The 27,760-nt window shown below is 42.1% G+C and overlaps 2 protein-coding genes across 2 annotated transcripts in view; both read right to left on the bottom strand.

Moving 5' to 3' along the window:
- Positions 1-459: 459 nt before the first annotated feature.
- LOC114855508 (acidic mammalian chitinase-like) lies at positions 460-18,570 on the bottom strand. The gene is made up of 12 exons (XM_029150699.3): positions 17,171-18,570; positions 16,728-16,765; positions 16,526-16,555; positions 16,234-16,438; positions 15,766-15,822; positions 15,425-15,590; positions 15,076-15,200; positions 14,737-14,860; positions 13,941-14,123; positions 7,787-7,903; positions 963-1,089; positions 460-857 (listed from the first exon to the last, which is right to left on the bottom strand). Exons 1-12 carry the CDS (start codon positions 17,203-17,205, stop codon positions 649-651), a joined length of 1,416 nt encoding a protein of 471 aa, XP_029006532.1. The 5' UTR covers positions 17,206-18,570; the 3' UTR covers positions 460-648.
- A 373-nt stretch (positions 18,571-18,943) lies between these two features.
- Positions 18,944-27,760, bottom strand: part of cntn2 (contactin 2) — a 52,672-nt gene continuing 43,855 nt past the window's right edge. The window contains exon 23 of the mRNA XM_029150698.3: positions 18,944-21,524. Within this exon, the coding sequence (XP_029006531.1) occupies positions 21,415-21,524 (110 nt within the window). The 3' untranslated portion in view covers positions 18,944-21,414. The remainder of the gene's footprint in view (positions 21,525-27,760) is intronic.

Here is a 27,760-nt window from a genome sequence, read left to right as displayed (position 1 = left end):
GCTTGTTTTGCAGTCACTACCAGATATATTTATAGAAGTGACGAGACGAAGTGACCCGAAGGGATGCGACACACTTTCGAAGGGACACGATTCAACACAATTATTCATTATTTTATTACTTTTCTTTAATACAGTATATATTTTTTAGGTGATTACTTTTTTGATGGCTCTTTCTGTCCTGCGCCTCCATCCCCTATTAGGCTGATATTATTGATATTCATAATGGAAAACAATAAAGACAGGTCATCAATCAACTGGAATATATTATCGTTATATACTCTACCTGAAAATCCATTACAATATGGCAAAATATGTGTGGTATTACTGTAGTACCATATAAAAAGAAGTTGGAGAGTGCATATAACCTAACTCTAACCCTATGATATAAGATAAACGTATCATAATGTTCACTTGTTTATGAGAACCTGGCAAAAGAGTAAGAGTAAGCAGACGCATCTATGTAATTATAGAGTTTTTATTTTAGGGCCAGCAGATGAGTTATCTACAAAGGTAGCACAAATATTTTCTGTTGTAACCCAGCACCATGAAATCGGTTTACTGTGATTTTACAACAACATAACTCAGTTTTATTACAGAATATATTCATGAACTTAGCATGTTTTCTAGTTTCTGTTCTGTGTCTGTTGTTCAGGGCCAGTCGCAGCACTTGCAGGAGTCCCAGAAGATAAGGCCAGACTGGCAACGATGCAGATAGGTGTTTCCTAAAAAGCACTGGAAGTAGGTGGTCTTATCAGCTGAGTTCTCATAGAGGCCATCAGGGCGGCCACGGCAAAAGTCTGCCGAAGGATCTCTGGTAGTGGTGGGGCCTGGAGTGGTGGTAGGTTTCGGGGGGAAGCCTGCCGAGTTAGAGGTAGATAAAGAAATGTTACAAATACAAAAGAGGCAAATTCCTCACATGGCAACACTACACTATCTAACACACTACATTGGCTGGTATTTACCCATGGACATCCTGAGGTGGTTGACAAGAGGGTATGCTCCAGCTGAGCAGAAAGATCCACTGAAGTCATCCATGTCCAGAGTCCACACATGAGCACCTCCAAGGTTTTTGGCTGTCATCCACTGGACCTACACATGACCACATTAGTAACAAAGGTAAGGAGTCAAATTAGGGTCAAATTAGATTTGTGCACGCGTAAACCGATCTGTGCATCCGTCACGAGACTAACAGCACACTTCATAGCTACGTCATGTCTGTCTGATCATTAAATGTAATTAAAGTCATCAGTCAGTGGACTAGCATGTTGCTGTGTACTGCTTGTGGAGCTTCCAGGATCTGCTGTGCCACGTCAAAGGACTGCAACAACGTCCTTGTTCATTAGCCAATCAGAGCGTCGAGGTATATTAAGGCCACGTTATTTTATTTGTAAATTTAGCCATGATTTGTGTGTAATTTTAACGCCCCAAATTATAAGTGTAAGCATGGTATAGCCCCACTAAGTCTACAAGTACAAATCTGGTTACGCACGCACAGATTAGTGATGTGTCGTTCGTGAATGATTCGTTCAATATGAACAAATCTTTTATATGACTCGAGAGGAATGAGTCCTCGGTGAACGATTCGTTCAGTTCCATGCAGTACCTTCTCTCGCCACATGGCAGCACCTGCTGAAGCTCTCGGACAGGAAATAGAAATGATTCATTCAGGACTTAATCAACTGAGCAACCTTTTCTTTTGTCACGTGACAGCCGAGCCGCGCAGGCTCTGTGGCGAGCAGCAAGGGCACCAGTTTGTTCCTATGGATCCTTACGGAACATGTGTTCTTTTGTCACCTGACAGCCGACATACAGTGTTTCTTCATGGAATCATAATTAATTAGTGGTCTTTGATTCTTGTAGATGTATGTATTTAATGTAAAGTGTATTTGTACAGTAAATCAATATTTTCAAACATTATATCAGCATGTTGATTTTGTTGTCCTGTATAATCTGCCACAATTATAAGATGTAATAATTGTCAAAATAAGTTTTACGTTCACTACCAGCCGTCACGTAAAAGGCAGCTCGGGCTGTGTGGTTTAGTTCTAGTTCATCGTTCATCATTCACTAAAGATGGAAAGTTTGGTTCTTTAAACTGACTTCAAGCTTTAACTCTCTTTCAGTAAAGTGATTGAATCATTTCCAGTCAGTCATTCATTTAGTTCATTTACAGCCGGCGGCGCTATAGCCCTTTCGTGGTAGTTGTAAAATTGGCGCGGTTCTCAAACACTATATACTAAAAACAACATGGTTTGCTTCAGCGGACAAATTATAATCACAAAATGCCACAAGAAATTCAAACCATGTGAAAACCTAGCAAATATGCACCACATTAACATGACTTATGTCCTGCATCTTCCCTGCCATTGTTGTTTAACAGTGCAACAGTCACATGATGAAGGAACGAACAAGCAAATCATCCATAAAGATCCGTATGAACGAGTCAGGAAAGAACTGGATCGGTTTATGCACGCACAAATCTAATCTGACCCAAATTTGACTCTATACAAGGTCATTAAATTAAATTTGTAATCTGTAATATCTGCCCAGAGCTTCACAAGAACATACAGATGGAGCGGCAAACTTTAGCTGCCTCGCTCCTGCTGGATTTTACACTGATCTTTAATGAAATTACCATGACTTAGGTACCATTCCACCAAGCCCCCATACACCACAATAACCCCCACTGTTGCGAGAACAAGGCTCTGTTGGAATGCTACTACTCAAGTACATACATTTACATGCAAAGAATGTGCGGTGAATGGGAACGGAGAAACCCACATTCAGGGCTGACGGCGAAGCAACAAGTAGCTCAGTGTTCCAACATCCAAAAACGGCAACTGCTATCACAACTTGAGATTGACGAGATACAACACAAATGCTACGGTAAGGGGGAGCCAGGACGCCAGGTAAGAGGGGGGATTTCACCATCTCAACCGGAAATTGGGTACTAAGCCCCAATGAGCACAGATACGCTGAGCCATGAGAAACAATAAACACAATGGGAATGAAGGTTGGAGGCAAAATTCAAGGCAGCTCGTAGGGAAGTGAGCCAAATGACAGAGGCCCAGAGAGGTGCAATGAAAAGACCAATGCCCAAGAGCTACAGCCAGATGCCCATACCTGAAGCACTCGAAACTGCCAAGCAAAGGCTACAAGCCTTGGCAAGCCGCCTAAAGAGATACACCAGAGACAACGAAGCCAGATGAATAAACCGGCTTTTTGCAACACAACCTGCGAAAGTGTACTCTCAATGGCAGGGTAATAACAGCAGAGCAGACCCACCAAGGCTGGAAACTGAACAGTACTGGAAAGGTATATGGGAGAGGGAGGCGTCACACAACAGCGATGCACAGTGGCTGGTGGATCTGAGGGAAGACCACAGCAACCTCCCTGAACAGAATCCAGTGACTATCACAGTGGCAGACATCCAACAAAGAGTCTCAGGTATGAAAACCTGGACAGCACCCGGCCCTGACAAGATCCATGCCTACTGGCTAAGAAAGGCTCACTTCAATCCATGAGCGCCTGGCAGCACAAATGAACCAGCTGCTAAGGGATGGGACTCATCCTAAATGGCTAACCACAGGGCAAACGATCCTGATAATGAAGGATCCCTCAAAGGGTACAGTCCCATCCAACTACCGGACAATAACCTACCTCCCCACAACATGGAAGCTCATGTCAGGCATCATCGCAGCTAAGATAAGTGGGCACATGGGTCAATACATGAGCGAAGCACAGAAGGGCATTGGTAAGGAGCCAAACACCAACTCCTGGTTAACAGAACAGTCGCCCAAGACTGCAGAGTGTGACACACCAACCTGTGCACAGCCTGGATCGACTTCAAGAAAGCCTATGACTCAATGCCACACACATGGATCACTGAATGCTTGGAGCTGTACAACATCAACAGAACTTTAAGGGCCGTCATTGCAAACTCGATGAGGTTGTGGAGAACCACCCTTGAAGCCAATGGGAAGCCACTTGGCCATGTATCCTTAAAATGTGGCATATAATAAGGAGATGCACTGTCCCCATTGCTGTTCTGCATAGGTCTGAACCCCCTCAGCCAAATAATAAACAAGACTGGCTATGGATACCGACTCCGGAACTCCCAGAAGGGGTCTCACTCCCAGAAGAAACAATAGCAGACATTGAGGACAATTACAAGTATCTTGGAATACCACAGGTGAATGGCAACCTTGAACAGGCAACAAGTAATGGGGCAACAGCCAAATACCTCCAACAAGTAAGGCAAGTCTTTAGAAGCCAGCTCAATGGCAAGAACAAATCCCGGGCAATAAACAGCTAAGCCCTGCCAGAGATCAGATACCCTGTGGGAATAATAAGATGGCCAAAGGAAGAGATACAGACCACAGATTTTAAGACACGAAAGCTACTCACCATGCATGGAGGGTTCCACCCCAAATCCAGCACCCTGAGACTGTACGCTAGCCGCAAGGAAGGAGACTGAGGACTAGTGAGCCTGAGAGCCACTATCCGGGATGAAACATCCAAGATCCATAAGTACATCAAGGATAAGGCCCTGACAGATGACGTGCTGAGTGAATGTCTCAGGCAGTGGAGAACAGAGGATGAGATGCTGGAAGAAGGACCATCATGGGAGGACAAGCCCTTGCACGGGATATACCACTGGAATATAACTGAAGTGGCAGATCTCAACAAATCCTACCAATGGCTAGAAAAAGGGCTGGGCTGAAGGACAGCACAGAGGCACTCATCCTGGCTGCACAGGAGCAGGCCCTGAGCACCAGAGCCATAGAGGCCCGGATCTACCACACCAGACAAGACCCAAGGTGTAGACTGTGCAAAGAGGCCCCAGAGACGGTCCAGCACATAACTGCAGGGTGTAAGATGCTGGCAGGCAAAGCATACATGGAACGCCATAACCAAGTGGCTGGCATAGTATACAGGAACATCTGCGCGGAGTATGGACTGGAAACCCCAAGGTCAAAGTGGGAAACACCTCCCAAGGTGGTAGAGAACGAGCGAGCCAAGATCCTGTGGGACTTCCAGATCCAGACTGACAGAATGGTAATGGCGAACCAACCAGACATTGTGGTGGTGGATAAAGAGCAGAGGAAAGCCAAAGTGGTGGATGTGGCAATACCAAGCGATGGCAACATCAGGAAAAAGGAACATGAGAAGCTAGAGAAATACCAAGGGCTCAGAGAAGAACTGGAGAAGGCTTGGAAGGTGAAGGCCACAGTGGTGCCTGTGGTGATCGGAGCACTTGGGGCAGTGACCCCCAAACTGGAGGAGTGGCTACAACAGATCCCTGGAAAAACATCCAACATCTCAGTCCAGAAAAGTGCAGTCCTAGGAACAGCAAGGATACTGCGCAGAACCCTCAAGCTCCCTGGCCTCTGGTAGAGGACCCGAGCTTGGAAAGTGGATGAGACCATTCAGTCAACATCCACATGGATATTTTATTTGTCCTAATTATACTAACTATTACTGTATGGTAATGATTAGCACTAGAATTACTGGTAATTTTTCTCAGCCAGCCAGGAATAAATGACAACAGACAAAGACCAAAAGCTTCCTCAGTCTGAAGGAAGTTCCATATTATCCACAAGTTTGGCTTCACGTCACACTTGCAAAGAACTGGCTCGTTACGTGAACAAAAGACACAAGGTGTGTGAGTAGGTGTGATGAACACTCCCCCAAGAAGGAGACCAGACTGAAAGAGTTGACATGACTCAACTTCCACACAACTTCACCTGAGTCATGAAAACCAGATATATTTGTTAACTGCTTAACAAAAAAATTCTTCATAGTTCCATAACTTTAAAGGTTCCACTCAAATCAAGGCTTTGTTAACATAATGCTGTATGAAGGAATTTAGTGTCTGTCTATACAGTAGGTCACCCTCAGAGGACCAACAGCCTAGTGGTTAAGGCACAGAAGCTCCCAACTAAAGACTCCTGGTGTAAACTTGCCTCAGGTGTCTTATGTTTACCACACAAATTCAAGTGACACAAAATACAGAGATCTGCGCACCCCATTTTCTGTTGACAAGGCAAAAAGAATCAGACAAGGCAAAGCACATCAGTGCCTCAAGAATGGACAGACACTGGGCCTGGTTGTACAGCAGGAAATCAGCATCATCATCCACCATATCCAGTAATAAATGGACATGTGAATACATGAGTTATGAGTTATGGCAGCTGATATTCTTTCAGTTTTGTGTTTAATCACCTTTACTGCCGAATGTTACCACAGTCGGCTGTAGTGAAGTCTCAATAATTTTCAAGTTAACTCACACACTTTTCTTCAAGTATAAACTTTACCAAAAGTACAGGAACCTTTACCATGTAAAAAGTGCAGGAACCTTTACCATGAGTAAAGTTAGGCATTATCCTCTATTTACAATAGGCTTCACTTCACACCTGTAAAGAACTGGCTCATCAGTTGAACAAAGGACTGTGAGAATGTGTGAAGACCACGTCCCCCATGAAGGACATATAATGTAAAAGCTCCTTAAGAAACATTTCTACTCTAAAAGAAAGTACCCAACTTTCAGACAACCTGGTTTAGAAAATGTTTATAAAATCTGTAAATTAAACTTGTTAAAAAGAAAGTTTTAATTTTATAGCTCCAGGATTTAAAAGTTTCTTATATTAAACCACCAACTAACAAAAACAGTTTGTTTAAAAAGCTGTGAGTATGAAGTTGTGTGCTTTAACCACTAGGGTCTTTGAAGTGATGGTTATCTGAAGAATCTTCTGTTTAAGTAGTTCGCAAATGTATCTGGTTACATCACATCAGGTAACAGTACTGCAGGACTCTGATGCTTTGGGGAGAAGGGGGTGGTTTGAAACCAGTCTAACTAGTGCTGTGGATTGGTCGTTCTGTCTGAAAATAGGCTCTCTATTGTTATGTTCATCTAAGCTTGATTAGAAGATTCAAATGCTCATTTTCTGAAATCTGAAGCAGGCAGACTGACACACATTACATCCAAGTGAATATGGCTGAATATATAGAATGAGAATTTAAGAATTTCATTAGGTACATTAGTAAAGTCCAATTCAACCTAATATATCCAGTAACTGATAAACCTCTAGAAGGTAGTTTGGCAGCTGTGGCAGCGTGAGCTGCCTATGCTCATCTATGATTAAAAAGAGTAAGTATAACATTCAACTCTGACATGAAGTCAACTTACAAGTTTTCTCAACTTTTTAGTTGATTGTTTAGACAGACTACTGTCTGTCTGTCTGTTTGTCTGTCTGCGTTAGCAAACAGTGTAGAACTGACATTATCATATCTATGTCCCTTTTCTCAGAACTGTGCCTATACTTAAATCTACAGGTCAGATACTAAAGCTCCACTTTTTGGTTTTACCCTGGAATTGCGTCTTTGGTGCTAAAATGGGGGTGGCCTCATTAACATTTTTAACACCTTCCCCAGACAGACCAAGGAGGGGAGCTGCTGACAGTCGGCTCGTGAGGGTGTGATCAGCATTACCAGGTGGCCTGGTAGCGTAGTTGGTAATGGTTCGCCTTCGGAAGGTAAAGGTCCACGGTTCGATCCCTGCACACGGAATCAGGTGTGACCATGAGCAAGTCACTTTACACAAGCTCCTCGAGCGCCGTTCACTATGGCAGCTCACCCCGCCCGCGGGTATGGGTCAAATGCAGAGAACAAATTTCCCCACTGTGGGACTAATAAGGGTTAATTTCTTTCTTTCTTTCTTTCTTCATTAGAAAGGGCACTGACAGTCGATTGAAATCAGCGAAAACGAAAATAATAGATCTCTTACCTTGGAAGAGAAGCTGCGCTGGTCGTCATATCCCACCCAGGAACTGGCATAGGTGGCATATGGAACTGTCTGTTCAGAGATCCACTCAACAGTGGCACTGGGGAGGAAGGCACACACCTGGTAACACAGAAACATAAAATATTAGACAGACCATGTGATGTTGGTACTGTAAATCACTTTATTTTACTCTGTCCATGGTGTTTTGCCATTCATTTGCCATCATTTTTCCAGATGCACCAAGAGTTCGTGTGGGTGGTCAGCATATTAATGAATGTTGAATTTATGGACCTTTTTATGTATTATGTGTAATAATGTACTGTAAATCTATGGAGGATAACTTTGTTTTTTGGGCTTTATGCACTCAGATTGTTAGGTTAAGCTTTTTTGATAAAAGACATTCTCCTTGTCCAGATCCTAAAAATTTGTTCTGTGGGAGTGAAATTCTGGTCAGTGCTTTCTCACGATAGATGTCAATCAGGAAAGATCCTGTAAAGGTGTGGTGCTTGTTGGTGTGGTTGGTTTTCAGCGGCCTCTTAGTACTTGACTGTTGCATGTATTCATGAAACCAACAATTTGAATGCATGAAACCCAAAAGAAATCTGTTGAAACTGGCCTTTTATCCCTCCAGGGGCAGACAAAAACGAAGGTTTTTCCGTAGGTTAGATGAAGATGGGAGGTTATTAAACAGAAGAGGTAGAAGGAAACAGAGGAGCTCAGTGTATGAAATAAGTCCCCCAGCAGTCTATGTCTATTGCAGCTTAACTAAGAGATGGTTCCTGTGACTAACAATCATTGCCAGTGACCTGAACCATCTCTAACTATAAGCTTTATCAAAGTGAAAGGTTTTAAGCCTGATCTTAAAGATGGAAAGCATGTCAGCTTCTCGAACCTGAAGAGGAAGCTGGTTCCAGAGGAGAGGAGCTTGGTAGCTAAAAGCTCTGCCTCCTGTTCTACATTTAAAGTCTCTAGGAACCACCAGCAGCCCAGCGCTCTGAGAACGAAGCGTTCTGATGGGAGCATAAGAAACTATAAGGTAAGATTAGAAGATAAGAAAGAGCTTTATCACTGAGTACTTTGTAGGTGAGTAGGAGAATTTTAAAATCTATCCTACATTTTACAGGTAGCCAGTGCAGAGAAGCTAATGTAGGAGAAATGTGATCTCTCTTTTTAAGTCCTGTCAGAACTCTGGCCGCAGCAGTTTTGAATAAGCTGTAGGCTTTTTAAGGAGCTGTTAGGACATCCTATGAGTAAGCAGTTACAGTAGTCCAGCCTAGAGGTAACAAATGCATGGATCAGTTCCTCTGCATCGCTCTGAGAGAGGATGCTTCTGATTTTAGCTATATTTCTAAGATGAAAGTAGGCGGTTCTGGAGATTTGTTTAATGTATGATGTAAAAGAGAGATCCTGGTCAAAGATGACACCAAGGTTCCTCACAGTAGAATCTGAGGCTAATGTTATGCCATCCAGGGTGGCTATCTGACTCAATAGTGTCTCTCTCAGATTTTTAGGCCCAACAATAAGAAGTTTTATCTGAATTTAGTTGTAGGAAGTTTTGGGACATCCAGGATTTGATGTCTTTTAAACAACCCTGAATTTTGACTAGTTGGTCTGTATCATTTGGTACCAAGGACATATGAAGCTGAGTATCATCTGCATAACAATGAAAATTAAAAGAATGCTTCCTAATAATCTCACCTAGAGAGGACATGTATAGGCTAAACAAAATTGGACTAAGCACGATTTTTTCCAGAATCTTGGAAATAAAGGGTAAATTTGAAATGGGCCTATAGTTGGCTAGTTGTCCAGGGTCAAGGGTTGGTTTTTTCAATAGAGGTTTGACCACAGCCTCCTTAAAAGCCTGTGGTACATGGCCTAAATGTAAAGATTGGTTGATTTGATTTAATATGGATGAACTGATTAAAGGTAGAACTTCTTTGAGTAATCTGGTTGGGATTGGATCTAAAAGACAAGTGGACGACTTGGAAGAGGTGATTATTGATGTTAACTCCATATGAGTTATGGGGAAGAAGCTGTCTAGGTAAGACAGAGGATTCGGTAAATTTAAAGTTGATGTATCTAGAGAGTTCTTTCTGTAATTTGGGGGAAGTCGCTCCTGAATGTCTTCTCTAATGGTGATAATTTTATTAGTAAAGTAGTTCATAAAGTCATTGCTGTTGAGATTTAAGGGGATAGTAGACTCAACACAGCTATGACTCTTAGTCAGCCTGGCTACAGTGCTGAAAAGAAACCTGGGGTTGTTTTTATTTTCCTCAATTAAGGAGGAATAATATGTAGAAGCACAAAGGGCTTTTTTATATATTATTAGACTGTCCTTCCATGCAATGCAGTTTATATTTATTTTGTTGGAACGCCACTGACTTTCTAGTTGTCTGGTCCTGTGCTTTAGACTGCGGATCTCTGAGTTATACCATGGAGCTAACCTCCTCTGATTCACTGTCTTCTTCTTCAGAAGAGCCACTGTGTCTAACATTGTCTGTAGAGAAGCTGCAGCATCATCTACAAAACAGTCAACCTGTTCATAAGGATTAAGGTGACTGTTCTCATCTGTATATCTACAAGACATTGAGGCAAAAGATGATGGAATCATATGCTTGAATCTGGCAACAGCGTTGTCAGATAAACATCTGCTATATTAACATTTCTTTCCAGCTGCTGTAAGGTCAATTATGCTAAATTCAAAAGTTAATAAGAAATGGTCAGATAACAGAGGGTTTTGGGGAAGATCGAGGGTATGATTAAAACAATGAGTGGGTTTATTTACACGCTGAGTCTAACCAATAGTATCTATTAATGAGTTAAAAGCAATGCGAAGACCGTTGCTTTTAACATCTACATGAATGTTAAAGTCTCTCACTACAATGATTTTATCTGTGCTACAATACAAAACACAACTGGCTTCTCAGTTTTAGAGTTTGGGTGAGAAAGTCTCAGAGTGAGGCTCTCAAATGAGTTATAACTATGTTTAGGTTTAGAAGTAATTAATAAATCTGAGTTATAAATTTCTGCTACTCCTCCACCTCTACCTGTACTTCTAGGAACATGATAGTTGATGTGACTCATTCATTTTTTTTAATTCTGATAAGTCACTCCTCTTTGATTTGTGTGTGACTTGTATAGTTTAGGTGGTTGGGGAGCAGACACAGTCTCTATGCGATAACTAAGACTAAGAGTGGGTGGCGGCTGTAGAGAACATGCAGAGAGGCTAAGCAACATGGGCATGTTACTAGAGAGGCTCCGTTCAATGTGGGATGGAAGCCGAGAAACGCAGAGGACTGGCATTTTTAAATTGGACTGTGGCCACAATTTTCATTTTTATTTTTGTCAAAGCCGTTATGATTTAGCTGTAGCAACCCTGTTAAGCACGGGTGCAAATCAGCTTTGCAACTGATTGAGCTGATCTGTAGAGGTTCCTGCCTTTGTAGAACCATCTTCATGACAGAGTAGATAAGACTAATTGAACTCAGTCAAGTCAAACTCCTACTGCTCAGTGTCCACAGCAGCTCTAAATTCAGCTTTTGTTAAACTAAACTAAACTAAACTAAACTAAACTAAACTAAACTAAACTAAACTAAACTAAACTAAACTAAACTAAACTAAACTAAATGATCTTTGTAATATAGGTATATTTAGCTATACGTGTCCATCTAACGCTTTGCAGTCAGTCTACCACTTAGTCCTTCCCAGCTATCTATGAGAAAGGTAGGGCTCTTTCAGGCATTTTAAAAATGTTCAGCTTTTTTAAGGATTTAATCCAGCAATATATGCAAATTTATAGCACAATGCCTTGTGGGTAATGCACCATAACAGAAACTGGTTTAAATAGGAGTGACCCTTGCAATGATTGGTTAGTGACTTTTGCATTAGACTTTTCTCATTTACATCAGATTTGCACCTTAAAATCTGTTTTAAATATCAGCTTTTTGTTGGGTTCACACCTTTGAGACTGTTGCAACATTCTAGTCTTCGTTTAATAAAATAAATAAGAAGCAAGAACTAGGCTAATTGACTAACTGTGTAGCTAATTCCTATGCTAAACTACAGGTGAGAATGCGTGTGTCCCGTACACTGCGCGATCCCAGATATTTCAGTGCAGGTGGAGAAACAAAAAAGGGTGTTCCCTTGCAAAGCTCAGGGCAGGAATAATCCCCCTGGGCTGCTACAATATGTCAAAACTACCAAGCATTTCTCTCCATTTGGAGAAAGCTTTTTAGCTACGTCCTCTGTTTATAATGTCCTGCGGCTCAATGGCTTAAGTTCCTGACTTTGGTGTGGGGGATCCAGGTTCGACTCCTGTCTAAGACATGTTTATGCAACAACATCATGATTAGATATGCAAATTTTCTAGATAAGTTGAGTTGATAATGTATCAGCAATGTTTAACTATACGATGCGAAAGATAGATTCATTTATGCTTCCTCCTTAGCCTACAGCTAAGTTTAAACCAGCTCTTCAGATATATACAGCTTTACATTCAATTCATCAGCTACTTTCAGCAATTCTTCAGCAATACATTCAGCATGGAAGCATTCACTGCACATTTTCCTTTGCAAATGCTTTTTTCGAGTTAGTTACTGTTGTGCACTTGTCATTAAGTGTAATCTACTTAAAACTTAAGGGGTCTTGTAAAGATCTTGTAAAAGATAAGAGCAAAATGTACTTGTTTTAAACTTTAATGATAAGAGACAACTTTGCATTACATATAACTCCTGTTTAAAATGTTCATGAGGCAAAGATATTTATCAAACTCATGTAAATTTAAGGTATTTCATACAGTTCAGTGTTCAATGTTATCTGACTCCCCAGATATGAGTTGTTGTTTAAGAGTTGTTCACATCTGCCTGAGCGGCTTATATTTGGTTACACTGCCATTTGAAAAATAAAGAGAATTGTGACGATGAAAATTGTTACATAATTGTGTACATTTGCATGTAACTTTTTTGGTTAAAAAACATCAGAAGGATCTACTGGCCCCCAGGCATCTTCACTTTATCAAATCTGGCCCTTTGTGCAAAAAGTTTGGACACCCCTGTCCTAGAGTCTTTAAATATAGAATGGGAGGCAGAACCTTTAGCTACCAAGCTCCTCTCCTGTGAAACCAGCTCCCTGTTCAGGTTTGAGAAGCTGACATATTCTTCACCCTTAAGATCAGGCTTAAAACCTCCCTTTTTGATAATGCTTATAGTTAGAGATGATTCAGGTAACTGGCAATGATTGTTAGTCACAGGAACCATCTCCTAGTTAAGCTGCAATAGACTGCTGGGGGACTTAATTTATACACTGAGCTCCTCTGTTTTCTTCTAACTCTTCTATCCAATAACCTTCTACCATTATTTCATGTTTAACTAACCTTGTCTCTTCCTTTACAGGAGTTGCGCTTCTCCCCCCTCTCTTTCTCCCACTCTGTCCTCACCTACAGGTATGTTGAACTCAGAGCTATGAGTGTGATGGGCAGCTGCGAATCGAACCACCCTGCCTGTATCCAGTTCCTAGTCTAACCATCCTGCCTGTGCTCTGTTGTTGCTTGTTTGTTGCTGCTGTGCTTTTCTCTCTCTGTCTATCCTCTCACCCCAATCGGTCGAGGCAGTTGGCCGCCCACATTCAGCCTAGTTATGCTGGAGGTTTCTTCCTCGTTGGAGAGGGAGTTTTTCCTCTCCACTGATGCTGTTAAATTGTAATTATTACAATTAAAGGCTTGCTGTATGTGGGATTTGTTGGGTTTAGTTATGTAAGGTCTTAAACCTTACCTTGTAAAGTGCCTTGAGATGACTTTGTTGTGATTTGGCGCTATATAAATAAAATTGAATTGAATTAAACTGAAGGCTCCAAGCACCCGGGACTGAGCCATATCTCCAAGGTTACAGTGTATCACATACATGGCTGCAATAGTCTGGTGGAGATATATACACAACTTTGTGACGCCTAGTGGTCGAAACACTTGTGTTCCGATCTTTTTTCTTTTGCCCATTGCAGGAAAAAATATGCATTAGTATAGTCGATGATGCTCCTGTAATCGTGGCACCACAAATGTACTCCAGTGAGAACGTTTTAAACGTTTTATATGCATGGAAAATTTGATGTTATTACGAACAGCTGTAAACACAGTCCCAGCAAATATAAATATGCTTCACTGTACCTCATAGTAGGACCAGAAGCCAGCTGTGCGAGTATAGGGACCAGCTTCTGCAGGGCCATTAGCTGGTGCTCCAAGGCCGGAATTACCAGTGGAAAGACGGAAGGTGCGTCCGTACGTGGGAAAACCCAGCAACAGCTTCTCAGGTTGCGCTCCCAGAGCCATCCAGTGGGACACAGCAGAGTTCTTATAACAAAGGCAAAATAAAGAAAATTTATAAAGAAAATTCCGTATTTAACGGCAATTTAATATTTAAATAAATAATAATTTGCAGGCCTTACTGTAAAGACTTATATACTGTTTATTATACTCACAAATTGAGCCCCTGAACATACACTAATGAAATAAAAGTTTACAGTCTCCACTGTGATTATATTCTGATTACCTTAATTCAAATCCACTGTGCTAAAGTATGAACACAGAATCATCAATCGATTTTGCAACTGTCCAAATACCTCTCGACTTACACAACATGTGAAAAAGCAAAATTGTTTATACTGTATAAACTAGATAGATGATGCAAACCTGGATACAATGCTATTTAGGTAGACATACCATACGTACCAGCCACAGGAGCAGCAGGTTAACGCTTTATTTGTATGCCGTACAGTACAGCTACAAAAAAGTTAAATGTATGAAATTCAGCTTTAAGCATTTCTGAAAAACTCATTTTGTATTGATCCTTAATTTAATCACACCACTGAAATTCACCTGCACTGAATAAATACTGTAGTCACACTAAGGCATAATGTCAGAAATGTCAGAAAATGAAGGTAGTTTGTACAGGTTTGTGTCTTACTATATTGTGCTGAATGTGTGAGCCAGAGTCCAAAGCGCTGGGGTACAGTGGGCTGTTGTGTCCAGTCACTGCTTCCCAGGATCCGTGGAAGTCATAGGTTAACAGGTTGATGAAGTCCAAAAAACTGTTCATATTAAAAAAAAAGTTCATATTACAAAAAAAAAATATGTTGTTAGATCAGCAGTGGTAGAAATAGGTTAAGGAACTGAATCTACAAAGTAAACAATCAAGGTTTAACAATAATAGTATAAATTTAATAATAACTGCAAACAATAGGAACAACTGAATATTTAGTCATGTCATGTTTAAAATCCACTGTTTGTAAAGTGTTAAACCTACAGTGAAATCTTGTCCACTTCATAGGCTCTGTCAACAGAAGAAGCCAGTGCAGCGGCATTTGCCGAGAGCAGCAGCTGAGTCTTATCTCTGGCTTTGGCTTCATTCTCAAAGGCCTTGGACAGCTCCTGTAGGACGTTTGATCAAAACACACTTAGCTCAGAGCTTACTTCTACCCCCCCCAGCATGATTTTGGGAGGAATAATATCTCCCACAGCGGTTTTAGTTGTAATAACATGTTTCATGTTAAGACCAAGGATGTCATTTTCCGAACTTCACTTTCATACTCAACAAATTGCAACCTGGCCCTGTATATCTATTGGTATTGTTTTTTGTGGGAAGGGCAACTAACCATGACCAGCAGTGTGAACCTCTCCTTGTCCTCCTGGGGGCTTCCATTGTGTCCAGGATATTCCCAGTCCAGGTTCAGGCCATCAAAGTTATGCGTGCGTAAGTAGCTAATGGCTGATTTGATAAAGGCTGCACGACTCTCAGTTTTGGCAACCATGGCAATAAATCTGGAGGGATGAACAAAACAACAGTATTATCTCTTCCAAAACCCTATAGACAGCTTTGTGATTTTTGACGAATGTGTATTTAGTAAACCAAGAATGAGAAAATAATCAGATAGAATAAAAAAAACCTATAATGTTTTTACACAGAGAAGGAAGATGAAGCAAAATGTAAACTCACGGGCTTATTCCATTGACTGTGCCTCCAACTGAGAGTAGAGTCTTCAGATCAGGGTTGCTGCAAAAGTACAAATTTAACATCTTAATATTTGACTTTTATTGGATCCTCTTATAAATAGTGTTTTTTTTTCTATTCATAGCATATTTATGTAAAACAAAACCAGCAGTTAGTTAACATGGAACAGATTTTAAACTATTTCATGTTTCAGCATGAAATAGCAGCATAATATTAAAATTCTGCAAAAATTAACTTGTAGTTCAGTAAAAAGAGAGGGACTTACAATACTTCCCTCTGTGTCTACATGTATATTAAATACTTATTTTCTTACATTATATTATTGCATTTTCACTGCATAGACAGTGTCTGAAGTACATACAGCACACTAGACCAGTTCTATTTGCATTTAGCTAAAGTAATAGCTGGAAAAAAGAGAGAAACGCTCTGTTTAAACCCAGTGTGTAAACGCACACATTTTTGAGGTTGTTGAGTGTGAGGTAAAACTGCTCATCGTTGCTTTCGATGGGAACCATTTGGTTGTAGATGTTGATGGTGGCCAGATTGTAGATGACATGGGTGCACAGGAAAGGGTCGATGTGTTCAGTGGTAAACTGGCCGTTACCAGGCCTGTATTGGGCCCAGTTGGTCATATGACACACCAGCTTACTGGATGAAGCTGAAGAAAGGCAAAGTAAATGAGCAATGACACCTTGAAAAACAGACAAGGAGGAGTCAAAACCTGTAACACATAGCAAATACTTACCAATGTGCAAAATTAGCAGAATGCTCAGGACTGAAAAACAAGGAACAGCGTTTATACACTTCAAACAGCTTAACTGATTGATGTAGTATTGAATACTATGTTACATATACGTATATCAAACAGCACTGCAGATTTAAAAACTGTATAAAAACTGTATAACCTGTATAGATTAATTATAGTAATATAATAATATAATATGTACCTGTTATGAGTTTCGTCATTGTTATCTTTGAAGAAGCTCTGGAAAAACACAGAAAATGTGATTGTCTGTACTATGATTGATTATTACTTTACCCTTATTTTAGTTTTTAGGTACTTTAAGAAACCTGTCATTTTAATGCTAAACATGCCACTACCTAATAAAACCTTAATCTTAATGTGCCAGTCTGCAAGCTTGTTATATCCATAATGAAATTGTATTATTTTACCTTACTATTATATATAGTATATATATATATATATATATATATATATATATATATATATATATATATATATATATATATATATATATATATATATATAAATTATATTATGGATAAAAGAAGCTTGCAGACTGGCAGGTAAGAATACAATGAATGACTACACACACAGATACATATATAACTTTGAGATAAATACTAATATAAATCCAGGTCACAGTACCTTTGTGCAGGAGGATAGGTGCAGACTCCAGACATTGATGAAGTACGGTGAGATTTATATTTTACTTATTAATGAATAATAGCTTGTGGCAAAGTGCAGCAGATAAGACTTGGACAGGGTGGAAGTCTGGAGGTTTATCTCATTACCCCATTTCTGGAGTAGATCGAGCAAAACTTTGTAAAGAGGAACAAGTTCACTTTTCATTTTGCGGTAAATCAGCTGTTATCGGCAGCAATAATCTGATTATTTCTGCATGTATTAACCATCAGATATCAAAATTAGTGATGATAAAGTTATACACAGGGAGATTAAGCAGATGCAGGGAAAGCGAATGTCCATGAATCGAGCTTGTCCAGAGTCCTTGTTTGCACCCTGTTAAATTCTAATTCAACCACATGTGAGGTCACATGTGGTTGAATTAGTCTGCATTGGTACAACAATACAATTCAAATGTTGTCTTCCAAACTGTATATTGCAGTAATGCTGGTTAAAGTGCTACTGTTAAGAGGTTTTTCTTCCCTGAATTCTAATGCTATACAACAATTAGCAAATAGTACGTGCAATTGGACAAAGGACAAACTCTAGTTCCTGTAGTCTGACATTGGTACGAGATAAAGCCAATGTGTGCATTTACTATGGCCTTCAGATCTATCAAACACCCTGTGTGCAATGAACTTTATGAGGGTAAGAATTACTTTAGAGCTGGATAATTTTTTGATCGCATAAGTGTTTTTCTGGTTACTCAGGCTTTGTGTGATCAACCATAAAGCTTTATTACAGCAATGATTGACTCATACTATCTGAATGCTTAATTAATAGCCAGCCAATGCAGGTTTGGTTCAGAACTTTGCCTTCTCTCATTGTACCAATTAAAACTTGGACTGATGGTACAGTGGTTAGTTGCTGAAACAACTAGTAGCACGGTGCTCTAAGATCCGCAAGAAACACCTGAGGTCACAATTAGAGACTGATGAGGTACAACACAATATAAATGCTACAGCAAGGGGAAGCCAGGACACCAGGTCAGAAGGGGAGATATCATCATTCTCCTCCACAATCAAAGATTGGGTTCCAAGCCCACAAAATAACATTTGCTAAATGCAAGAGTAGCTGACCTAAGAATGAAGATCATGGCTAAGATAAACACCTGGTTACCAAGAATAAGTGAAGCATGTAGAAGATGTGAATGCAGAAGATAAGATCAAGGCAACACGGAAATCAGAATTGCAGAAAGGCATGATGAAGAGGTGCCACCTAAGAAGTAAAGCAACATGACCATGCCTGAGACTGCCAAGCAAAGGCTTACAGACCTAGCTACCCGACTGAAGAGATACATTAGAGAAGTTGGGTTAGGAGAATAAACAAGATGAATAAACATGATGTGAGCCTTTGCTGGCACATTGGATAGCTCCACTGAGCAATCGATCGATCGATCGATCGATCGATAGATAGATAGATAGATAGATAGATAGATAGATAGATAGATAGATAGATAGATAGATAGATAGATAGATAGATAGATAGATAGATAGATAGATAGATAGATAGATAGATAGATAGATAGATAGATAGATAGATAGATAGAAGATCACTCAGAGGAAGGGGTGAGTGGATTTTTATATATCAACTGTATATCTATCTATATGTCTGTCTGTCTATCTATCTACTTATATATATGGATAGATAAATATACCCCATGACTTCCTGATGGAGAACCTGCTGTAATTCGTTACTGATATATATAAATGTATATGTAATAAATGTACACACTGATCCAGTGTAATCCCACTGTGTTTATTATTCATTATTATGAGTGTCACCCATCACATTCTTTCCATCAAAAACTGTGGTCATTTCTATTGAGGTTGAGACCAAATTTAAACTAATTATGAAGAACTGGAGTTTAAAATGATCCCAGACAGGGAGCAGAACTTTTTTGAATCAAACCTTCCTAAGTGCTTCTAAAACTGGTTCTTTTCTAATGAAAAGTAAAGTAAAATCTGTGTTTTAGTATCAGTTTCTCTATGAAATACAGCACAGTATTGTACAGTCACCATGCAATCATACCTTACCAGCAAAACAAAAAAAAACATTTTGGTTGTTCAGAAGAATGCAAAAAATAAAAACACAAAACAATATAGAAAAAAAGCTAAAGGCTGGAGTTCTGGAGTGGCCGATTAGGAGGTTTAAATACCACAGTACAGTAGAGGAGGGGGCCTAAGGCAGCTTCCACTTATGTCACTCCCCAGGTGGTTTATCATACAGACCAATTTAGTGTTGACGACACTGATTGTAATTCTCTACTCCAGCCCATCACCCAGACCTATTGGTTAAAACATCATCAGGAAATAAAAGGAAGTCTAACTGGAATGTAACAGCCCCTTTGGTGTCCTGTTTCAGGGGTGTCCAGTTCTGTTCCTATGCTTCTATATGCATGTTATTATTAAACTGATGGAACAAAATGAATTAAACCTTTACAGAAAACCACTGCCACGTATTTCAGTTGTTTATGGGACAACATCAGTCTGCACATGAAGCATCAGTTCCCCTTCACAACTGCAAACAGATAGTTCTTAACAAATCAAGGCAACAACACAAAAATACAAACCATAATCACTTGGACAACTTGACGGAACCTGGATTGTGTAAGAGTGGACAAACAAACATTCATTTGAAACAGTCTAGTCTGAAAACTGAGTAGTATGTTACACAAGAGTTATTAGACTCTGACGTGATGAATGGCTCTGTTAGCGGCAGCCACTGATACATTTGGCAACTAATTCTTCAATCTCTGCCACTGATTTGTTCTGTTGTCTCTGCCATTTTCATATCAACATAGCTGCAGTAAATCTAATCAAATACTAAACAATTAGTAAAACAATGCAGGCAACATACATACATAAATCAGAATCATAATCCAGTTCTATGTCAACACCCTGTCAAAACATAAAACATGTTTTGACACACACGAGCAGTGACACTTCAGTTCACTTCAGTATTAATACAGGCAAGGTAAAAACACACAAACATTAGCTGGAGCTGAAATAAGTCACTTTGTGTTTACACTCACAACAAGAGAAACAAGTATCACAACAGGTTTTTTGTCAGCAATTTCTTCAGAGCATCAGTACAACCAGTCACATTTGACCATTTCTGGAGTAAGGAATATTTTAGAACTGTTTTAAAAAAATGTAAGAATGTAGTAGTAGAAGTAGAAGATTTAGAATAAATATACAGTAGTAAAGTCCTGCGTTATATACCTTCTGCATTTACTGCTATTGTAATGTTGGCATCATGTTTGCAGGGCGTCAGCAGCAGTTTGGAAACTGAACCACACAAGAAGTGTTTGGTTTCGATACAACATGCATTCAAATACTGGAGGAGCTCTGAGCTCAATGCATATGATGTTTAATTAGTAAATGTACAATAACCATAACTATAAATGTTTTCTAATGACCACTAGCCTTACCAGTGTCTACAAAAGGTTTCAGATGACTCTTGTTATATCATGCAACATTCTTTTTGAATATTTTTAAATTACCTTAGACTTTTCAACAGTAGTGTACTTTTGATACAGACCTTCACAGTCCCTCAGTCATAGTAAGTAATAACAACTGTAATATAGCACTGAAGTAGACATATATATGTATATCTTGTGCCAAGGCTCATTGTAACACTGAAAAGCAGATGTCTCACATGGCAGTGGGGTCATGGCATCACATGAGGTATAGCTGCCTCGCGCTGTCCTTTAAACTCAACAGCGTACAGAGCACAATATATACTCAATGCCTCTAACCTCACGTCAAACCTGTCTTGTAGTTGTAGGTTCTCCAATGTCATTAATAATGACAATGAAATAATGTATGATGTATAATAATAACTGCATCACAATATGTTTATTGTTGTCAAAGGTTTACGCTTGTTAGTCAAGTTGTTGTGAGTGTGAACAGGCAGATCATCACATGTCAAACTGTACTGCAATAATACTATGACTAATACACATCTGATGTCTCCGTGTTACCAGATACAGCTTATGAAACACAGATACAGTGTTGGGTTTGCTGTTTTTTAACACACAAGGCTGTCCTGCGCCTCTTCCAACCGTCAATGCATTCAAACGCTTCTTAAAAAAGGCTGTTTTTTTATATAAAAAATGAAAACACAAACTATCCCTAACGTACTATACAAAACAGGCTAAGACACAGCAAAGCTTGACGTTCATATCCAAAAATTACAGGCTAGGATCACAGGCCTGATGAAGACTTGAGGGTGAGGAGGAGCAAACCGGTGAGTAGGTGAAGATGTTGGATAGATGACGTGGATGAGGCCTCATTTTGCACCATCATACCCGTTCCTGTGAGGCAGAGAGGGTGCTGTTCAAGGTCTAGTGTTGTACAATGTGACACATCATTATGAAGCCAAGCCACAGATAACTACTACTGCGTGAGCGACTTTACATGTACAAATCTGTTTTTGTGACTTTTCCTAAAATGTGCAAAAATCACTGCTATATGTATTATATGTTTATTGGGTGTGTTCAATGAAGACATGTTACTGTACATCCTGACTGTTATTATTCTCTGATGGTATTTGTAACTTGGTGGGCAATTGTAACATAGACTTTAAACACTCACTACAGAATCTTTTCACACTGTCTGTCTGTCTGTCTGTCTGTCTGTCTGTCTGTCTGTCTGTCTGTCTGTCTGTCTGTCTGTCTGCCCTAGCAAACAGTGTAGAACTGACATTATCAGATCTATGTCCTGTTCTCAGAACTGTGCCTATACTTGGTATTTGACCCTAACTAAACAGGTCAGATACTAAAGCTCTACCTTTTGGTTTTATCCTGGAATTGTGCCTTTGGTGCTAAAAATGGGGGTGGCCTCATTAACATTTTTAACACCTTTCCCAGACAGACCAACGAGGGGGCTGCTGACCATCAGCTCATGAGTGTGTGACGAGTGTGTGATCAGTGCCGGAAAGGGCACTGACAGTCGACTGAAACCAGCGAAAACAAACCGCTCCATCTTTATATTTCATCAATATCAGCAATCCTTTACATACCTTTTTTTAGCGTTTCTTGAATTTTAGCAGATCTCTGAACTTTCCTTAATTTGAAATTCAACTGCTTCAGCTTCTTTTAAAAATATTCAGCTTTGTTTAAATAACACCCAGTTCTGTTTGAATACATTCATGTATACTTATGTCCTTCAGCTATTTTTAGATATGTTTTAAATGTTTCAGCTATATTCAACAATTCTTCAGCAATACATTCAGCATGGAAGCATTCACTGTGCATTTTCCTATAGAAATGCTTTTTGTAGTTATTATACTTATTCCGCCTCATTTTTCGGTCGCTTTCTTCTTCTCAACGCTTCATGGTATAAACGTTGTTCAACGTTCTAAACGTGTGTCATCACTAGACGATCAATGCTATTACTTTTCACGTTTTCAGCTTTTCAACTTTTAACATTTTTCAACTTTTTTTATTGTTTTTTATAATGGTCGTCTATGCGAATCATTGTTCAACTTTTTGGCTCTTTTTATCAGTGTCTGTCATCGTCATACTTAGAAGAAACCTAATTTCAACTTCAAAAACGTCTATCATCTTTTAACTTTCTCTGTGTAAATTAGCGTCCTCGTATCTTCTATAGTTTTTGACTTATACTTATCTTATATATACTAAATATAAGGAGTTTTTTGTTAAATATTCAGCTTTTCCATTAGTGTGTATTGCGTGAGCTAGAGTGTGTGATGTCACAGCTAGAGTGCGAGGGCACGTTTTTTTAAGACAGAACCTCTGTCTTTAACACTAGAACACCTAAAGGATGTACATATACCCCTAAAAACGTCTGGGTGTCCATTTGTCCGGCACGCTCCAGCTGGCACCCTGCCAAGAGCCGTATTTGTTACGTAAAGTGGGCCATCACCGACGCACTCTGTGGGATGGGAAGCATGGGCTTGATGACCCTGCTGCTGCCTGCAAGGCAGAGCAGGGTCATCAATGTTGAGCAGGTGCATCAATGTTGAGCAGGGTCATCGATGCATCAATGTTGAGCAGGGTCATCATTGTTGCGGTCTCACCGAAAGAAGCAATAAGAGACATCAACAATACGACAAGACAGTTTCAGATCCTTCTCAAATGTGGCGAAGCTTTGTTTATTTAAAAAAAAAAAACTAGTTCAAATATTGTTTGCACTGTAACAGAAAGCGCTTGAAAGCGTTTCCGTTTTATATTCAGTTTTTTTCGTTATTTCCCCTTTCACCTGTACCACATAATTGTCACGGTCTGGACTCACTTCCTGCTTTATTTTCTTATACTTCCAGTTTTGTCTTGTCACTTTTGTTTTAGCTTTACTTTGCAGTCACATGATATCACCAGCTGTATTCCATCAATCATTACTCACCTGTGTTTCTCATTAGTATTTAAGCACCACCTCTCAGCCCAGCACCTTGCCAGATTGTCTTTGTGTTATAGCCAGCAGTCCAGCATTATTTCATATCTTTTGTGACCGACCCTGCCTCATCTGTGATACTGCCTTGCCGTAAGTCTGGCCTAAGCCTGCCTCCTGACCACCAACTGTCTGATCCATGCCTGTACCGCTACTGCCTCAGTTGTGTATCGATCTTTGCCTGCCTGACTACGAATACTAATAAATCCTTATTATCACCGAGCTTTGTCTCCGCCATGCATGTGGGTCTGCTACCTAGAGCGCGTGACAGTACAATCTGGCCAGACTCGGACCCAGCCGGCGCCCTGCATCTGTTTAAGGTCAGTAGTTGATTTTGTTTTTTGTGTACGTGGACAACGCACAGTTGTGATGGTTTTTACCTGATCGAGTCTGCCGGAGGACCTCCGCTGGTGCTTCGAGGAGCTCGCGAAGGATTATGCGAAAGCCCCCAGTCTGAAGGTCCGGCTCCACACCATAAAGCAGGCTATTGGCATCCTGGAGGAGGAATTCTGGTGGCTTGACTACCCGAGAGTGCAGAAGCTCTTTGAGAGGCTCCAGGCAGTTCGGAGGGAATTGGCACGCACACTGCGCGCAGCGCCCGCCAGCGTCTCATCAGCTGCTCCCGCTTCGCCGGCAAAAATTCCTGTCGCCGCTTTGTCAGATCAAGCTCACGTTCCTGTTGCCGCTCAGTCTGGTCCTGTTCCTGTTGCTGTTCTGTCAGATCAAGCTCACGATCCTGTCGCCGCTTTGTCAGATCAAGCTCACGTCCCTGTCACCGCTTTGTCAGATCAAACTCACGTTCCTGTTGCCACTCATTCAGATCCAGCGCATGTTCCGGACGCCACTCAGGCAGATCCAGCTCATGTTCCAGACGCCATCTCTTCGACCCAAGTCCGAGCCCACGCTACCACCATAGTTCTCCAGTCTAAATCAGGCCGTACCTTGGGCCCCGCTCCTGCCTCAGCCCCGACGGTTGAGGAGATGGAGCCCACATCTGGTCGGTGGCGGCCCAGACGGCGTCAACGAAAACCGGTTCCCCCTGTCCAGGCTCCAGAGGACTCGGTCACTGAGATCAAGCAACTCTCTCCTCCAGCAGAGGGCCTCCTCACTCCATCAGACGACATCCCCACCTCCATCGCAGGCATCCCGGACAGCACCTTCCAGCGGATCCGTGCTCAATGAGCCCCTCCAGTCCTGTTCCTGTTTGCCCACTATCTGAACTCCGCTGAGGCAGCGACCGACCCAGTCACCAAGGAGCATCGCTTCCGGGAAGCAGCCGCGCTCAACGCTAGAAAGCCTGCACTGCGTGAGGCCCTGGGGTTCACTGAGCCGCCGTCAGAGCCTGCACTGGTCCCAGCGTCTCAGCCTGCACTGGTCCCAGCCACGTCAAGCTCAAGCCTCAGCTCAGCCACGTCAAGCTCAAGCTCAAGCCTCAGCTCAACCACGTCAAGCTCAAGCCTCAGCTCAGCCACGTCAAGCTCAGGCTCAAGCCTCAGCTCAGCCACGTCAAGCTCAAGCCTCATCTTAGCCACGTCAAGCTCAAGCCGCAGCTCAGCCACGTCAAGCTCAAGCTCAAGCTCAAGCTCAAGCTCAAGCTCAAGCCTCAGCTCAGCCACGTCACGCTCAAGCTCAAGCTCAAGCCTCAGCTCAGTCACGTCACGCTCCAGCTCAAGCTTCAGCTCAGTCAGGTCACGCTCAAGCTTCAGCTCAGTCACGTCACGCTCAAGCTCCAGCTTTACGCCAGCTAGTGGGCACCTCTTGCCAGCCAAACCAGGCCTCAGTCCTTGTCGACCTCCCTGTTGAGGTCGTTCCAGTTCCGGTCGACTTCCCGGTTGAGGTCGTTCCAGTTCCGGTCGACCTCCTGGTTGATGTCGTTCCAGTTCCTGTCGACCCCCCGGTTGAGGTCGTTCCAGTTTCTGTCGACCTCCCGGTTGAGGTCGTTCCAGTTCCTGACGACCCCCCGGTTGAGGTCGTTCCAGTTCCTGTCGACCTCCCAGTTGAGGTTGTTCCAGTTCCTGTCGACCTCCTGGTTGATGTCGTTCCAGTTCCTGTCGACCCCCCGGTTGAGGTCGTTCCAGTTCCTGTCGACCTCCCGGTTGAGGTCGTTCCAGTTCCTGTCGACCTCCCGGTTGAGGTCGTTCCAGTTCCTGACGACCCCCCGGTTGAGGTCGTTCCAGTTCCTGTCGACCTCCCAGTTGAGGTTGTTCCAGTTCCTGTCGACCTCCCGGTTGAGGTCGTTCTAGTTCCTGTTCCTGTCAAACTCCCTGGAGAGGCCGTTCTAGTTCCTGTTCCTGTCGACCTCCCTGGAGAGGCCGTTCTAGTTCCTGTTCCTGTCGACCTCCCTGGAAAGGCCGTTCTAGTTCCTGTTCCTGTCGGCTCCACGGAGGACGCCGTTCTAGTTCCTGTTACTGTCGGCTTCACGGAGGACGCCGTTCTAGTTCCTGCCACTGTCGGCCTCAGAGACGCCACAGTTTCCACCGACCTCCAGGAGGAGGTCGCTCTGGCCGCAGTTTCCGCTGACCCCAAGGAGGGGGTCGCGCCTGCCGCAGTGCCTGCTGCGGTTCCCGACGACCCCCAGGAGGGGGTCGCGCCCGCTGCAGTTTCCGCTGCAGTTCCTGCCGGCCTCCTCCTGGAGGCACTCATCTTGGTTCCTGGTGGTCCGGCGCCTGCCGCATCTGCATCGGTTCCTGGTGGCTCGTCGCCGGCCGCGCCCGCATCGGTTCCTGGTGGCTCTGTGCCGGCCGCGCCCGCATCGGTTCCTGGTGGCACGACGCCGGCCGCGCCCGCATTGGATCCTGGTGGCTCGGCACTGGCCTGGAGGTCGCTGTTTCCTGCCACGACGATGGTGCGGCCTCTGCTGTTGCCGACTGCCGCGCCTTCTCAGCCCCCTAGAGCGCCGCAGGTCTGGAGAGCACCAACGCAAGTGTTTGTCCACTGGAGGCGTCTTGTTCCGATGCCGGCCCCTTAGAACTCTAGCATTGTCTTCGGGCATGAAATGTGCCGTCTCGGCCTGGCGGCTGCACGGCCGAGCTTCTCCTCGCCTCCACCCTCCTTGAGGGAGTGCCTGGACTTTGTAATCATCCACATTATGGACTTCACCCTCATAGACTCGGTTCTGTTTTCTGCAATTCATGCCTTGTGTTTTGTTTTGACCCGCCTCCTGTGCACCTTGCGCGTTTTGGGGCGCCTGGGAATTCGCCCGTGAGGGGGGAGTTCTGTCACGGTCTGGACTCACTTCCTGCTTTATTTTCTTATACTTCCGGTTTTGTCTTGTCACTTTTGTTTTAGCTTTACTTTGCAGTCACATGATATTGCCAGCTGTATTCCATCAATCATTACTCACCTGTGTTTCTCATTAGTATTTAAGCACCACCTCTCAGCCCAGCACCTTGCCAGATTGTCTTTGTGTTATAGCCAGCAGTCCAGCATTATTTCATATCTTGATTTGTGACCGACCCTGTTTTCCCTGACCTTGCCGCCTGCCTCATCTATGATACTGGCTTGCTGTAAGTCTGACCTAAGCCTGCCTCCTGACCACCGACTGGCTGATCCATGCCTGTACCGCTACTGCCTCAGTTGTGTATCGACCTTAACCTGCCTGACTACGACTACTAATAAATCCTTATTATCACCGAGCATTGTCTCCGCTGGCATGTAGGTCCGCTACCTAGAGTGCGTGACAATAATAAGTCATTGCAGAGCTACAGCCATGTTCCCAAGAGGTTCACCAGCCGCTTTCAGCAATGAGTCATACACGGACGTTGTTCTGCCCGCTTTCATGTAGACACGGAACTCTTCAAACGTAGATTTAGTTAATTTCGTTATTCATATACAACATGTAAATGCATATGCTAAAAATTACAGAAAAGGTCACAGTACACCCATCAAGTTTTAACAAATGTGCCATAAAAAATATACGCTTGAAAGCGTTTCTGTTTTATATTCCATTCATTTCATTATTACTACTTTCACCTGTACCACATAATAAGTCATTGCAAAGTTACAGCCATGTTCCTATGAAGCTGTTTATTTTGTTATTCCCTCTTTCATGTCCGTCTGGTGAATGAAGGTGGGCGGGGCCATCCAGCAATAACATGCAGGACAAAGAATCGTTTTTAATTAAATTTTTTATCTTTTTTCT

This window comes from Betta splendens, chromosome 5, assembly GCF_900634795.4.
Source record: "Betta splendens chromosome 5, fBetSpl5.4, whole genome shotgun sequence".
Lineage (NCBI taxonomy): Eukaryota > Metazoa > Chordata > Actinopteri > Anabantiformes > Osphronemidae > Betta > Betta splendens.
Note: the sequence above shows the minus strand (reverse complement) of the source record. Positions and strands in the feature narration are given on the sequence as shown.

What these genes read in the sequence shown, in the direction of transcription:
- LOC114855508 (XM_029150699.3), bottom strand. Translation starts at nt 17,205, where the DNA reads ATGTCTGGAGTCTGCACCTATCCTCCTGCACAAAG. An exon ending in TCTGCTAATTTTGCACATTG is followed by an intron (nt 16,439 to 16,525) that starts GTAAGTATTTGC and finishes GCCTTTCTTCAG; the next exon opens with CTTCATCCAGTAAGCTGGTG. An exon ending in CACACATTCAGCACAATATA is followed by an intron (nt 14,124 to 14,736) that starts GTAAGACACAAA and finishes CTTTGTTATAAG; the next exon opens with AACTCTGCTGTGTCCCACTG.